Source organism: Schistocerca americana, chromosome 5 (assembly GCF_021461395.2).
Source record: "Schistocerca americana isolate TAMUIC-IGC-003095 chromosome 5, iqSchAmer2.1, whole genome shotgun sequence".
NCBI classification, from domain to species: Eukaryota; Metazoa; Arthropoda; class Insecta; order Orthoptera; family Acrididae; genus Schistocerca; species Schistocerca americana.
In genome coordinates, this window is record NC_060123.1 from 566,790,651 (window position 1) to 566,803,161 (window position 12,511).

Below are 12,511 nucleotides of genomic sequence, written 5' to 3' on the forward strand. Positions count from 1 at the left end.
TCGGACAGTTTCAAAACAGCATACTCTCCACAGCAGAGTGAAAGATTCAGTCTGGACAGATCCATTTCTTTTTGATTAATGAGGTTATTGTTGCGTATCTGAGAAATACCGGCTGTGGCCATTGGTACAAAGTTTATTGTTGAAAAAAACGTTGTTTTTGAAAAACAATTATGAACCTGTTATCGTAGCATCATATTCAGTTGAAAATAGATTTATTTTAATATTTCATAAGGAAGATGAAGGCAACTGTTCAAGCACATAAAGATCACTGTATTCGTTTCTTTAAAAGTCTTGTCATCACTTTTTTCAGGAAGAGACTGGCGCTGGTCAGTAGACACAAAAAACAGCACATACCTAAAAATTCTTCACATGTTTGAAGATCGTCGTGCAGCTCCCTTCTCCATACATCAGATTGCATTAATGGGTGCGTCAGAAGGGAAAGAAGTCGGACAGTGGTTTGGTCCTAACACTGTTGCACAAGTTTTAAAGTAAGATTAATGTAACTAAGGCTTTATAAATAGTGCAGCATAACTTTTGTATTGCTAACATATGTTTACCTTTCCAGGAAACTTGCTGTGTATGATGAATGGAGCTCACTTGTTATCCACATTGCCCTGGACAACACTGTAGTCATTAATGATATCAGTAAGCCACACATGATTATTGCACATTCATATATTGGCTAATGGGTGATATCCTGTAGATACTGCTTAAAATGCTATTTAAAATCTTATATTTAGAGTTTCAAATATATATAATGTTAAACATTGATATTTTTGGAAATTTTTACATCTTTAGTGATTGACTACAACATTTTACAGTGTTTTGCAGAAACTTCTATTTCGAAAATCCTGTATATCATGTAAAAAAATTGCATTACATGAATGATTTCCATCTTCCTGGATTTCAGACTATTGACTTGACTAAATGGAAATATATACAGGGTTTGTATGAAAAATATTAGGAAAAGTTTCAGTGAAATAGATTTATTCGAGATATTGCTACAATGCCTAAAGTTATTCATACAGCCCGAGTGCCGACACACTTTTGTCAGCAGCTGTTCCTCGACTCAAAGGCTCCCTGGTAGGCGGATTCTGGAAGGTCATTAAGGATGCACATGCAAGTTTCTTTGATGGCACTTGGGTTCCATGGTGATGTCCTCTGAGGGAGAATTTCACTTTTGTGAATAGGAAATAGTAGGCTGGTGCCAAGTTTGAACTGTAAGGGGCTTGGGGAATCATCGCAATGCCACCTGTTGTCAGGTAGTCGGCCACCATGGAGCAGTTTATATGCCCCAGGACAACTGGGAAATCTAGTAAAACCCTGGGAGTTTTCTAATCCACGAGAATCTGGGAAAAACATGGGAACTTTTTGCTGTTTTAATTTTCAGTTAATTTTTTGTAATTTTAGTTGGTAAAGAAATGATTCTATAACAAAGAATTTTCCTTTATCCTACTACTCCAGAATAATACTGCAGCAGTAAAACATAAGTGAGAGACTAACACCAAAAGAAACTTCAGTTACAAAGGTAATGTGCCATTCACAACAGCAAAACACACTGCACAACAATCATCTGCCGACAGCAAAATGTGTCAAAGACTATGCAATACTTCGTTAACAACAAACTATGTTCAGTGAGTGCAACATCACAACTGTTTGCATTTCTAACAGGTTGCGGGAAAGTATTGTGAATGTTGGTTTGAGAAGCATTACTTAGAAAGTAAATTTCTGTTTATGCAAGATGAATTACGTTACACATGAGAATGTGTGTGATGAATTTGTTAAATCGTGGACCATTTGATTCTCATGCAAAACTTAACAATTCAAGGACCAGCCACTTAGAAAACGTTTGAGCCCAGAAGACCAGCCATTTGTGCCATTAAATAAAATAAAACTTCACTGGCGCATTTGCGATTAATATATCTTAAAGGGTAAAACATGCTAAAAAAGACCAAGTTTCAAAGTTAGCCTTCCATATTTATTTTAGTGCCTTCATAGATTACAAATGCAATAACAATGGCAAAAAGTACAATTATCCTTCAAAAAACAGTGCAATTTGAGTTCTTGGGCAGTTTCACCTGTGATTGGTTTTTCTATGGAAAAGTCAAAGTGCTCGACGGAACGTATATTCAGTCAGGTAACCCACAAAATTTTTGGTTCACTGTAGTGAAGTTTATAATTGTGCATGTCGTAAATATTCAGCTGCTGCGGTTCATGCTGCCTGATCACACACTCGGGGGAAGGGGGCGGGAGGACAGAAAAAAAATTGAGTGTTGCCACACATTAAAGATCTTTCCAAAATGCAATTCTTTTTTTGTTTTTGCTGCATTATGAATCCTAAGGTGTGGGAAGTTCTACAGCGGTGTGTAAAGCCTTTTATATCTTCAACGGAAAGTATATTATCACTTAATTTGGAAAAAAAGTACTTTCACAATGGGATATAGTGTATTTTCATCCAGGAAAAAGAGTACTTTTGCACACTCTGAATTTCCAATTCCCAGTTATGACTGGTCTCCATTGGTTGACCCTTCTCTTCACTCTTCTTACCACTTCTGGGTAAGAAGCACTGTTCCTCCAGTACAAATTCATAGAGGACCACCCCTCTCGCATCGAAGAAAACAATGAGGATAGGTTTCATTCTGGATTTGCTCATTTGAGCTTTTATTGGATGAGGTGGTGCAGCAGTTTGCCATTCGGAACTTTGCTAGTTTGTTTCTGGGTCATATTTGAATATCCAAGTTTCGTTTCCTGTGATTACATTGTTCAAAAAGTTGGGATCTGCTTCAATGCACTGCAAAAGGTCTTTATTAGCAGACACTTACCTCTGCTCTTGGTTGTCCATCAAGACCTCCAGGGCACATTTAGTGCAGATATTTCGCGTTACCAAATCTTGAATGATAATGGTTTGCACTGCCATCTTATCAATTCCAGTTGCATCTCTGACTATGTACACACATAAGTAATGGTCAGAATCCAGCACTTCATGCACATGTTGCACACTGTTGTTGGTTCTTGATGTTAAAGGCCTTCCAATGTGGGGCTTGACCTCTACACTCTCTCGGCCATCTTTGAAGAACTTATGTCGCTTGAAAACTTTAGTTGGTGACATGCTCTCATGCTTGACCACTTGATGAATTATGGCCAAAGTCTCCATGTCTGATTTCCCCAGTCCAACACAAAATTTGATGGCGTGCAGCTGTTCAGTCATTTGCTCCATTTTGCATTTGCACCGAGTCACTGAACTGCGTTCCACTAGAAACACAATCTCACCTGAATGAATGCTCCAAGTGAGTGGTGCTTGACTCTATGTACATTTAGTTTGTTTGTACAGAAAAGTAACTTTGCATAAGAAATGAGATGATGAACTTTGTCTTCTGCAGGCCATTAATTATTTAAAGTGATGTTAAATAGTAATTAATAACAGTAACAGAAACAAACACAATCATAAATATTCATGAACATGATAAAAATTACAGAGTATCACATACTTCACTATTCCTTTATGTATCTGATATTTTGTATTTCATTAACCAGCTGTATAATAAACCAGTTAGCTCAAGTTCCTATATTTTTTTGGAGATTTGATGACTGTCATGCTGTGCATTAGTGATAAAGAAACTTGCTACATATTCCTTATGAAAATATTTCTTGTAAACCTAAAATTCTTGCTAGATAACAGGCCTCTTTCTGCAAAAAAATAATTTCGCAGTGGTATCACCAGAATGAAAGATTGGGAAACTGAGATCTTGTTTCCTTTTTCAGACAAAATTGATAATGGCAGATTTTCAACATAACTTGAGTCTCTAGTGCCTTAGGAAAATAAATCAGTATCTTGCACGTAATCTCATTCCGTGTTGAAAATGTCTTTTTTTGATGTAGATGGGTAAAGTGATCTCATGATCAATTGAATTGAAGTCATCTACGTTGTACCAACTTCACAAGTCACTAAAAGGCCAGGGGAGCTATCCTGATCTATGACTACTCAACCATTGACCACAACTCGTGGAGACTGATCGACGGTGAGTTCAGAGTTTCACTTTTTGCTCAGTCATTTTCCACATCTATTCAGTAGAAATGTGGTTAAGGAAAGGGGGAGGGGCTACAAGTGTCCCAGTGTCTGTAGAGTTTTATCAAACAGTTCTGACACATTTCAGAAGCAATGTGATGGTGCACTGTCTGCATAAAGGTACAAGTCACTTGTGGAGTGTTGTAAGCAAATAAATGAATGCACATGGTTGGACAATTTTCTGTAACATACACCTTTGAGAGATGATGCCAGACATATGGGGGAACACCGTTTTATCTTGCGTGCAAAAATATCTCCATCATATGCTTGAACAGTACCTCTTGGCAGGCAGGATGCATTGCCTCATGTTGTCTACCAACATACTCGTGCTCTACCTTCAGCGTATACAAACCTGTATGATGACTCATCAGTTCAGGCAACCATTTTCCATCTTTTAAGAATCCAGTGGCAGTTTTCCTGCATCCATGCTAATATCTTTGTCGTATGATGTGTGGTGAGTAGAGGTACATATATGGGGCTGTAGCTTCTATATCTCATAGCATAGTGGTGGTTCAAAATAGTGTTGCTGTTCATCAGTTATTGTCATCCATAATAGGGGAGGATTTACTGTTTTTGGGTATGCCTATCGGCTGTGATATTTGAACGTATTGCAATCAATGTGTTGTTGCCCATAGCATTTGACTCTGATAGTGGTTGTTCTTCCTGATTTGAAGTAACCAAAGTAAAGCATTTTAAAAGTATTTGTGGCTCATCATGATATTCACCAACAATCCTTGACATGGTTCACGTGAAAAGCAAATTGTATGCATGACTTTGAAGGTCGTGTGTCCCATGTGTTGGGTACCCACTACATGAAAAGCACACTATCTGTATGACTTTGAAGGTGGTGTGTTCTATGCCCACTATCTGGCCATGGGAAAACCACTGGTCATTTGTTTTGTGCAACTTGTGCTCGATTTTCATGCTGATTGTGCAAAAGGATCTGACAATATCCCAGTCATACAACATGCCATCCAATATATTTGCTGTGGTAAAAGTAGTGTTCTCTCCAGTACTCTCTGTCTCTAAGTGCTAATCTCAGCAGCCCTGTTCGAGGTTTTTATAGATATTTGTGCATGAGTTAATTTTCAATATTGTGTGAATCTTTTGTTAAATTAGTAAGCTTTTGTTTGCTTTAAATTTTAGTGTATCTTTCCAGATCGTTTTGTTTCAATGAAATAATGTATCAAACAATCCTCAAACTTTAACAACACAAAGTGTGGTGTTTAACAAATCCTATGTGGACCTGTTTGTAGACACAGTGTGCAGAGATAAACAACATCTATAAGATTCATTCTTTTCCCTTCAGTTATTACTATGTATTACAGCATCAATCTGAATTATGTATATTTGTTACATATATATTTGTAACATATTGTGACTTTAACTTTTAAACTCATCCCCAGTCATTTGCTGGTAATTCTCTATTTGAGCCGCCTGAATATATCTCAGGGTCTAAATCAACACTTATTCGAGTTCCTGTGTTACAGATTAAATTACATGAAGTAGTCCTCATAATCGTGAGAGCTTTCACATATTTTACTACATTTTTGGTAATAGTACAGGCTAATTATAATTAAAATTAAACTTTCAAACAGCTGTAGAAATAACACCACTGGTCAGAATGACGTCAAATTGCAACGTAATATTATTGGAGAACGGGGAAAATGTATGGCACAAGAAAAATAAATAGTTACAAAATGTAGCAATTGATGGCACTGTAACTATCATAATTTAATAGTGGTCGGCTACAAATGACAAATAATCACACAACAATGCCTAATGTGTATGTTTGATGCTAAGCAAACTGTACTACTCAGTGTGTATGGGTGTACAGGTGTGATACTGTTAGTTACGTAAGCCCATCCACGGCGAGGTCATATCACTTCGAAGGGGAAAAATCGGTTTTTTAATTGTCCTGAGGCCCAAAACCACATAAAAAGCATAAATCAAAATCAAATCGGATTATTAATTTCTGAGTGACTGGTGCAAAACATGTCCAATATGCTGTCCACAGTTTTCTGCAACAAGTTGACATCGAGAAACAGCATGTTCCACAACTGATCAAAGTGTTTCCAGGGTCACATTCAGAATGTGTTGCGCAATGCGTGGTCTTCATTGCAGCTAAGTTTGCAACCGGAACACTGAACTCATCATCTTTCAGATTGCCCCACAACCAGAAGTCACATGGATTAAGATCAGGTCATTGAGACAGCCAGGCTGTAGGGAAATGGCAGCTGATAATTCTAGCAGTTCTGAAATGGCGCTTCAGCAGCTGCTTAACTGGATATGCAATGTGCAGAAGTGCGTCATCTTGCATAAAAATGATCCCATCCACACATGCACGCTGTTGGAGAGTTGACGTGGTTATGCAAAAGACACTCATCGAGCTTACCAGTGACAGTACAGGGAACAGGACCGGAAGCACCTGTCTGTTCGAAAAAATATGGCCCTATGATAAATGATGCTGTAAACCTGCACCACACAGTGACCTTTTCAGGATAAAGTGTTACTGGTTGATTTGCCCACATTCAACAATTCTGTGTATTGACGTATCCTGTCAGATGGAAGTGGGCTTCGTCTGTCCACATAATCCTCCAGGGCCAATCATTGTCCACTTTCATGCAAGCAAGAAATTCTAAAGCAAAGGTCTCTCTTGCTGGCAGGTCAACAGGAAGCAACTCGTGCAGATGGGTAATTTTGAATGGATAGCAAAGAAGGATGTTTCGCAGGATTTTACGCGCCACGCTCATGGGTATGTCCATTGTTTGGGCAATTCTCTGTGCACTACATGTTTGCACACCACCACTCGTCTCCTCCTGCATTGCTGTGGCCACTGCTTCCACTGATGTCGAATCAATTCGTTTCCTCCCTCTACCAGGTTGGCACACCAAAAGAACCTGTCACTTTGAATTTCCGAATCATTTTCTCCAGACCCCACAGCAGTCATCGGACCAATGCCGTTTTTCAAACCATTCAGTGTCTGGAACTGCAGAGCGACATGTGCACAATCATCATTCTTGTAATTCAGCTTTACAAGCAGAGCATGATCCTGCATTGAGGCAGTCATGGCGAATGTTGCAAACATGAAAGGAGGAAAAGCAGTGTATCCCCTGTGTTTATACCAACTTTAATGGGTCGTGCACATGACAGGTGTTTTCATTTACATATTCTGACACATACAGTGCCATCTATTGATCAATTTTCACACTATTTTTTCGCTTCTGCTATATATTTTCCCCCTTCTCCAATAATATTCCGCTGCAATTTGACATCATTGTGACCAGTGGTGTTATTTCTACAGTGTTTTGAAAGCTTAATTTCAATTACAATCATCCTGTACATCTCATAGAATTCTGTATGACAATGTGTACACTGAGAATTCAATAAAATCATGTGACAGACATAATGCAATGTATGCTCAATGAAAAATCCGCAGAGCATCTTTCTGCAGTGTCCCTTTCGAATGACACTGTTCCATGTTGAATTAATGATCTTAAAGACTATAGCAAACAATAACTAGTTGGTCACTTTCAACACAACAAATTTGTCTTGCAAATGGTTGAGTTGACTGATGTTGCTGGACTACTGGACAGCCATATAGATATTCACTCAAAGAAGACTTTCTTATTGTGCATCACAGCCAATCAACACTATTGGAAAAGAAATTTTTATCGTGATTAGCAATTTTTTTTAAAAAATATACCATCGTGACTTGAATGATTATATCAGTATTTGTACAGATAGGACCAAGGCAGTGAGTGGTGAAACAACAGGAGCAGTATCACTAATGAAAAGTAAAGTACCTAACTGCAATTGCAGCCATTGTATCCTGCGTAGACGAGCACTCATGATAAAGATGATGGTGCAAAATCTAAATTTAGTTCTGGATGAAGCAGTAAAAATAATCAATTATGTTAAATCGCGCCCTCTTCAGTGCTGACTATTTTCAATGTTATGTGTAGATCACAGGAGCAGCCATGAAACTCTACTGCTCCAAACAGATGTTAAATGGTTATCGTGGGGTAAGACGTTATTTGAACTAAGAGCTGAATTATTATAAGCTTTTATGACTGACTCTTCTTTTAAATTAAAAGATCATGTGAGTGAAGTAACTTGGTTGTTGAGGTTAGCTTTTTCAGGAGATACATTTGGGAAAATTAATGAATTAAATCTATCTTTACAAGGAAAACAGAACATTTTTCAGTACTAATAAGAAAAAAACCACCTTAAAAACAATTAGAATTTTGGATTATTTGTGTTGCCAAGAGAAAACTAGAAAGCTTTTTAATACTGAATGTGTTTGTTCGTGAGGCAGCAGGATTACCAAATGAAATACAATGATGGAAAAAAAATCACTGCACCAAAAAAATAATTAATGGAGAGAAATGAAATTCCAGGAACATATTTGTCTAGGTAACCTATTTAAGATCACAGCTTAGTGTAAGTGTGAGATAAGCCACTGCAAATGTGAAATGCTGGTACATTAACAACTGGTCTAATAGCCAGAATGTTGAATGCAAGCATGGAAACATGAGTGCATTGTGTTGTTCAGGTGCTGACTGTCAGTTTGTGTGACGGAGTTCCATGCCTGTTGCATTTGATCGGTCAATACGGGGATGGTTAATGCTGTTTGTGGATGACGTAGGTGTTGTCTGATGGTGTCCCATATGTGCTCGATTGGAGACAGGATCTGGTGATTGAGCAGGCTGAGGCAACATGTCGACAGTGGTATGTGGGTGAGCATTATTGTGTTGGAAACACTACCTGGAATGCTGTTCATGAATGCCAGCACAACATATCGAACCACCAGATTGATGTACAATTTTGCAATCAGGGTGTGTGGGTAACCATGAGAGTGATCATGTGTTTGGTAACCATGAGTGTGTTCCTATTGCCAAGACAAAATCACATCCCAGACCATAAAGCCAGGTAAAGGTCTAATGTGTCTAGCTTGCCGATAGGTTGGTTGCAGGCCCTCAACTGGCCTCCTCCTAACCAACACATGGCCATCACTGGCACCGAGGCAGAACCAGTTATCATTAGAAAACACAACGGTCCTCCACCCAGCCCTCCAATGAGCTCTTGCTTGACACCACTGAAGTTGAAAATGGTGGTTGTTTGGGGTCAGTAAAATTGCATACTACCTAGCGTCTGGCTCAGAGCTGTATTTGAAGGCACTATTTGTGACAGTTTGCTGTGTCATTGTGGCGCTAATTGTTGCTCAAATTGCTGCTACAGGTGCAGTATGATGCGCCAGAGCCATACACTGAAGGCTCTGGTCTTCCCTCTCAGTAGCGCCATGTGGCCGTCTGGAGCCCAGTCATTTGTGGCTGCACGTTCTCATGACTACCGGTGTGAGCAGTTGTGTGCAGTGGCTGATTCCAGCCAAGTCTTTCTGCAATATCACAGAAGGACCACCCTGCATCCCATAGCCCTATACACGACCTCATTCAACATCAGTGAGGTTTTGATAATGGCATCTTTGTTTAAAGACATTCTTGATTAACATCAGCTCAATATGTCCAATCTCAAAGGTAACTAATGCTCACAACCATTACAATGTGTATTCAAAGCAAACCTGATTTGCATCCTCATAGTGGCACTACTAGCACCACTCTTATGCAATTGGTGTGCAATTTGATTGGACATCATCTTTCAGATGCAGTAACATGCGTACCAACTTTTGTTTATGTCACACAACGCCTTCTTGGTGTTGCGATGTTTTTTCTGTCAATGTATTTGAAGAATTGGTCAATGTCTCCATAATATGTATGCATATTTTGAGATGTATTTTCCTGAAGAGCAGCATACAAAACTGAAAATGAATTTATGGCTTCAGAATCCTTTTGTGCCAAATTTGCAGAAGCCAGACAATACTTCAAACAGAACCAGTGAATCCTTTTTAGAACTGACATCAGATTCAAGCATGAATCATTGTTCAAAACAATGTCACTTGATGAGTTTTAGTGCAGTGTTCATGATGAATTTCCACAATTTTCCTCTCGGACTCGTTTATTGTATTATTGTGTGTTGTTTTGTACATTGTTGTAGAAGTCAGTAGTGTATAATGCGTTTAATTTTGTATGGTTTTCATTAAATGATTATAGTTAAAGAAAGGACATAAAACCAGGTTTTGCTTATTTCAGGATTCCATAAAGTATTTCGAAAGGGTTCTGTGCCAAAAAAGTTTGAGACCCACTGCTGTACAGAACAACAGTTTGGAAAACAAAGATGAGTGTCAGGGCTATTCTGGACTCAGATTTATGTGCTGCTTCGAGCTAGAGGCTTAATCCATGTGACACGATTTTTCAAAACAGCATGCTCCAAATAGGGTGTAAAAGCAGTCTGGCCTAGTGGCTCTGTGTTATTTCGGTTAGGTTCTTGCACTTCACTGTTGTGCTGCAGCAGGTACTAAAGAAGCAAGTTAGGGTGAATTTTTTTAAATATTTTGCCAGTTGTTTTGGGTGTTTACTGTTTGAATGCCTAGCCCATTTATTATGTCGCACCATTACATTTTAGTCTGGAATTCTGGGTCATTAATCTTGTTACTATGGTCTGATGGAGGCTTTCAATGACTGGAATCTTATATCATGCATTGAGAGTTTCCTCATTGAAAACTAGCACACAAATAAAACCAGACATCACAACCACCTCATTCTCTCAATGGAGAGAAGTCTTCCAAAGTAAAAGTGATTTCAGGTGTGCCGCAGGGAAGTGTCGTAGGACTGTTGCTATTCACAATATATACACTACTGGCCATTAAAATTGCTACACCAAGAAGAGATGTAGATGATAAATGGGTATTCATTGGACAAATATATTATACTAGAACTGACATGTGATTACATTTTCACGCATTTAGGGTGCATAGATCCTGCAAAATCAGTACCCAGAACAACCACCTTTGGCCATAATAACGGCCGTGATACACCTGAGCATTGAGTCAAACAGAGCTTGGGTGGTGTGTACAGGTACAGTTGCCCATGCAGCTTCAACACGATACCACAGTTCATCACGAGTAGTGACTGGTGTATTGTGACGAGCCAGTTGCTCGGCCACCATTGACCAGACGTTTTCAATTGGTGAGAGATCTGGAGAATTTGCTGGCCAGGGCAGCAGTCGAACATTTTCTGTATGCAGAAAGACCCGTACAGGACCTGCAACATGGGGTCGTGCATTATCCTTGTAGAGTTTTGCAGGGATCGAATGAAGGGTAGATCCACGGATCGCAACACATCTGAAATGTAACGTCTGCTGTTCAAAGTGCCGTCAGTGCGAACAAGAGGTGACCGAGACGTGTAACCAATGGCACCCCATAACATCACGCTGGATGATACGCCAGTATGGCGATGACGAATACACGCTTCCAATGTGCGTTCACCGTGATGTCACTAAACACGGATGCGACCATCATGAGGCTGTAAACAGAACCTGGATTCATCCGAAAAAATTACGTTTTGCCATTCGTGCACCCAGGTTCATCGTTGAGTACATCATCGCAGGTGCTCCTGTCTGTGATGCAGCGTCAAGGGTAACCGCAGCCATGGTCTCCGAGCTGATAGTCCATGCTGCTGCAAACGTCATCGAACTGTTCGTGCAGATGGTTGTTGTCTTGCTAACGTCCCCATCTGTTGACTCAGGGATTGAGACGTGGCTGCACAATCCGTTGCAGCCATGTGGATAAGATGCCTGTCATCTCGACTGCTAGTGATATGAGGCCATTGGGATCCAGCACGGCGTTCCGTATTACCCTCCTGAACCCACCAATTCCATATTCTGCTAACAGTCGTTGGATCTCGACCAACGCGAGTAGCAATGTCACGATACGATAAACTGTAATTGCGATAGGCTACAATCCGACCTTTATCAAAGTTGGAAACATGATGGTACGCATCACAACAATGTTGCACGAGGCAACGCCGGTCAACTGCTGTTTGTGTATGAGATATCGGTTGGAAACTTTCCTCATGTCAGCACGTTGTATGTGTCGCCACCGGTGCCAACCTTGTGTGAATGTTCTGAAAAGCTAATCATTTGCATATCACAGCATCCTCTTCCTGTCGGTTAAATTTCGCATCTGTAGCACGTCATCTTTATGGTGTAGCAATTTTAATGGCAAGTAGTGTATAAATGACCTTGTGGATAACATCGGAAGTTCACTGATTCTTTTTGCGGATGATGCCTTGGTATATCGAGAGGTTTACAACAATGGAAAATTGTACTGAAATGCAGGAGGATCTGCAGGGAATTGACGCATGGTGCAGGGAATGGCAATTCAATCTCAATGTAGACAATTGTAATGTGTTGCGAATACATAGAAAGAAAGATCCCTTATCATTTAGCTACAATATAGCAGGTCAGCAACTGGAAGCACTCAATTCCATAAATTACCTGGGAGTAGGCATTAGGAGTAATTTAAAATTGAATGACCATATAAAATTA

At 39.6% G+C, this 12,511-nt stretch overlaps 1 protein-coding gene across 1 annotated transcript in view; it reads left to right on the plus strand.

The window, feature by feature from the left end:
* LOC124615960 (cysteine protease ATG4B) overlaps window positions 1-12,511 on the plus strand; it is an 82,948-nt gene that overhangs the window by 30,461 nt on the left and 39,976 nt on the right. Inside the window, exons 4-5 of the mRNA XM_047144163.1 lie at window positions 311-488; window positions 566-645. Of these exons, the coding sequence (XP_047000119.1) occupies window positions 311-488; window positions 566-645 (258 nt within the window). The remainder of the gene's footprint in view (window positions 1-310; window positions 489-565; window positions 646-12,511) is intronic.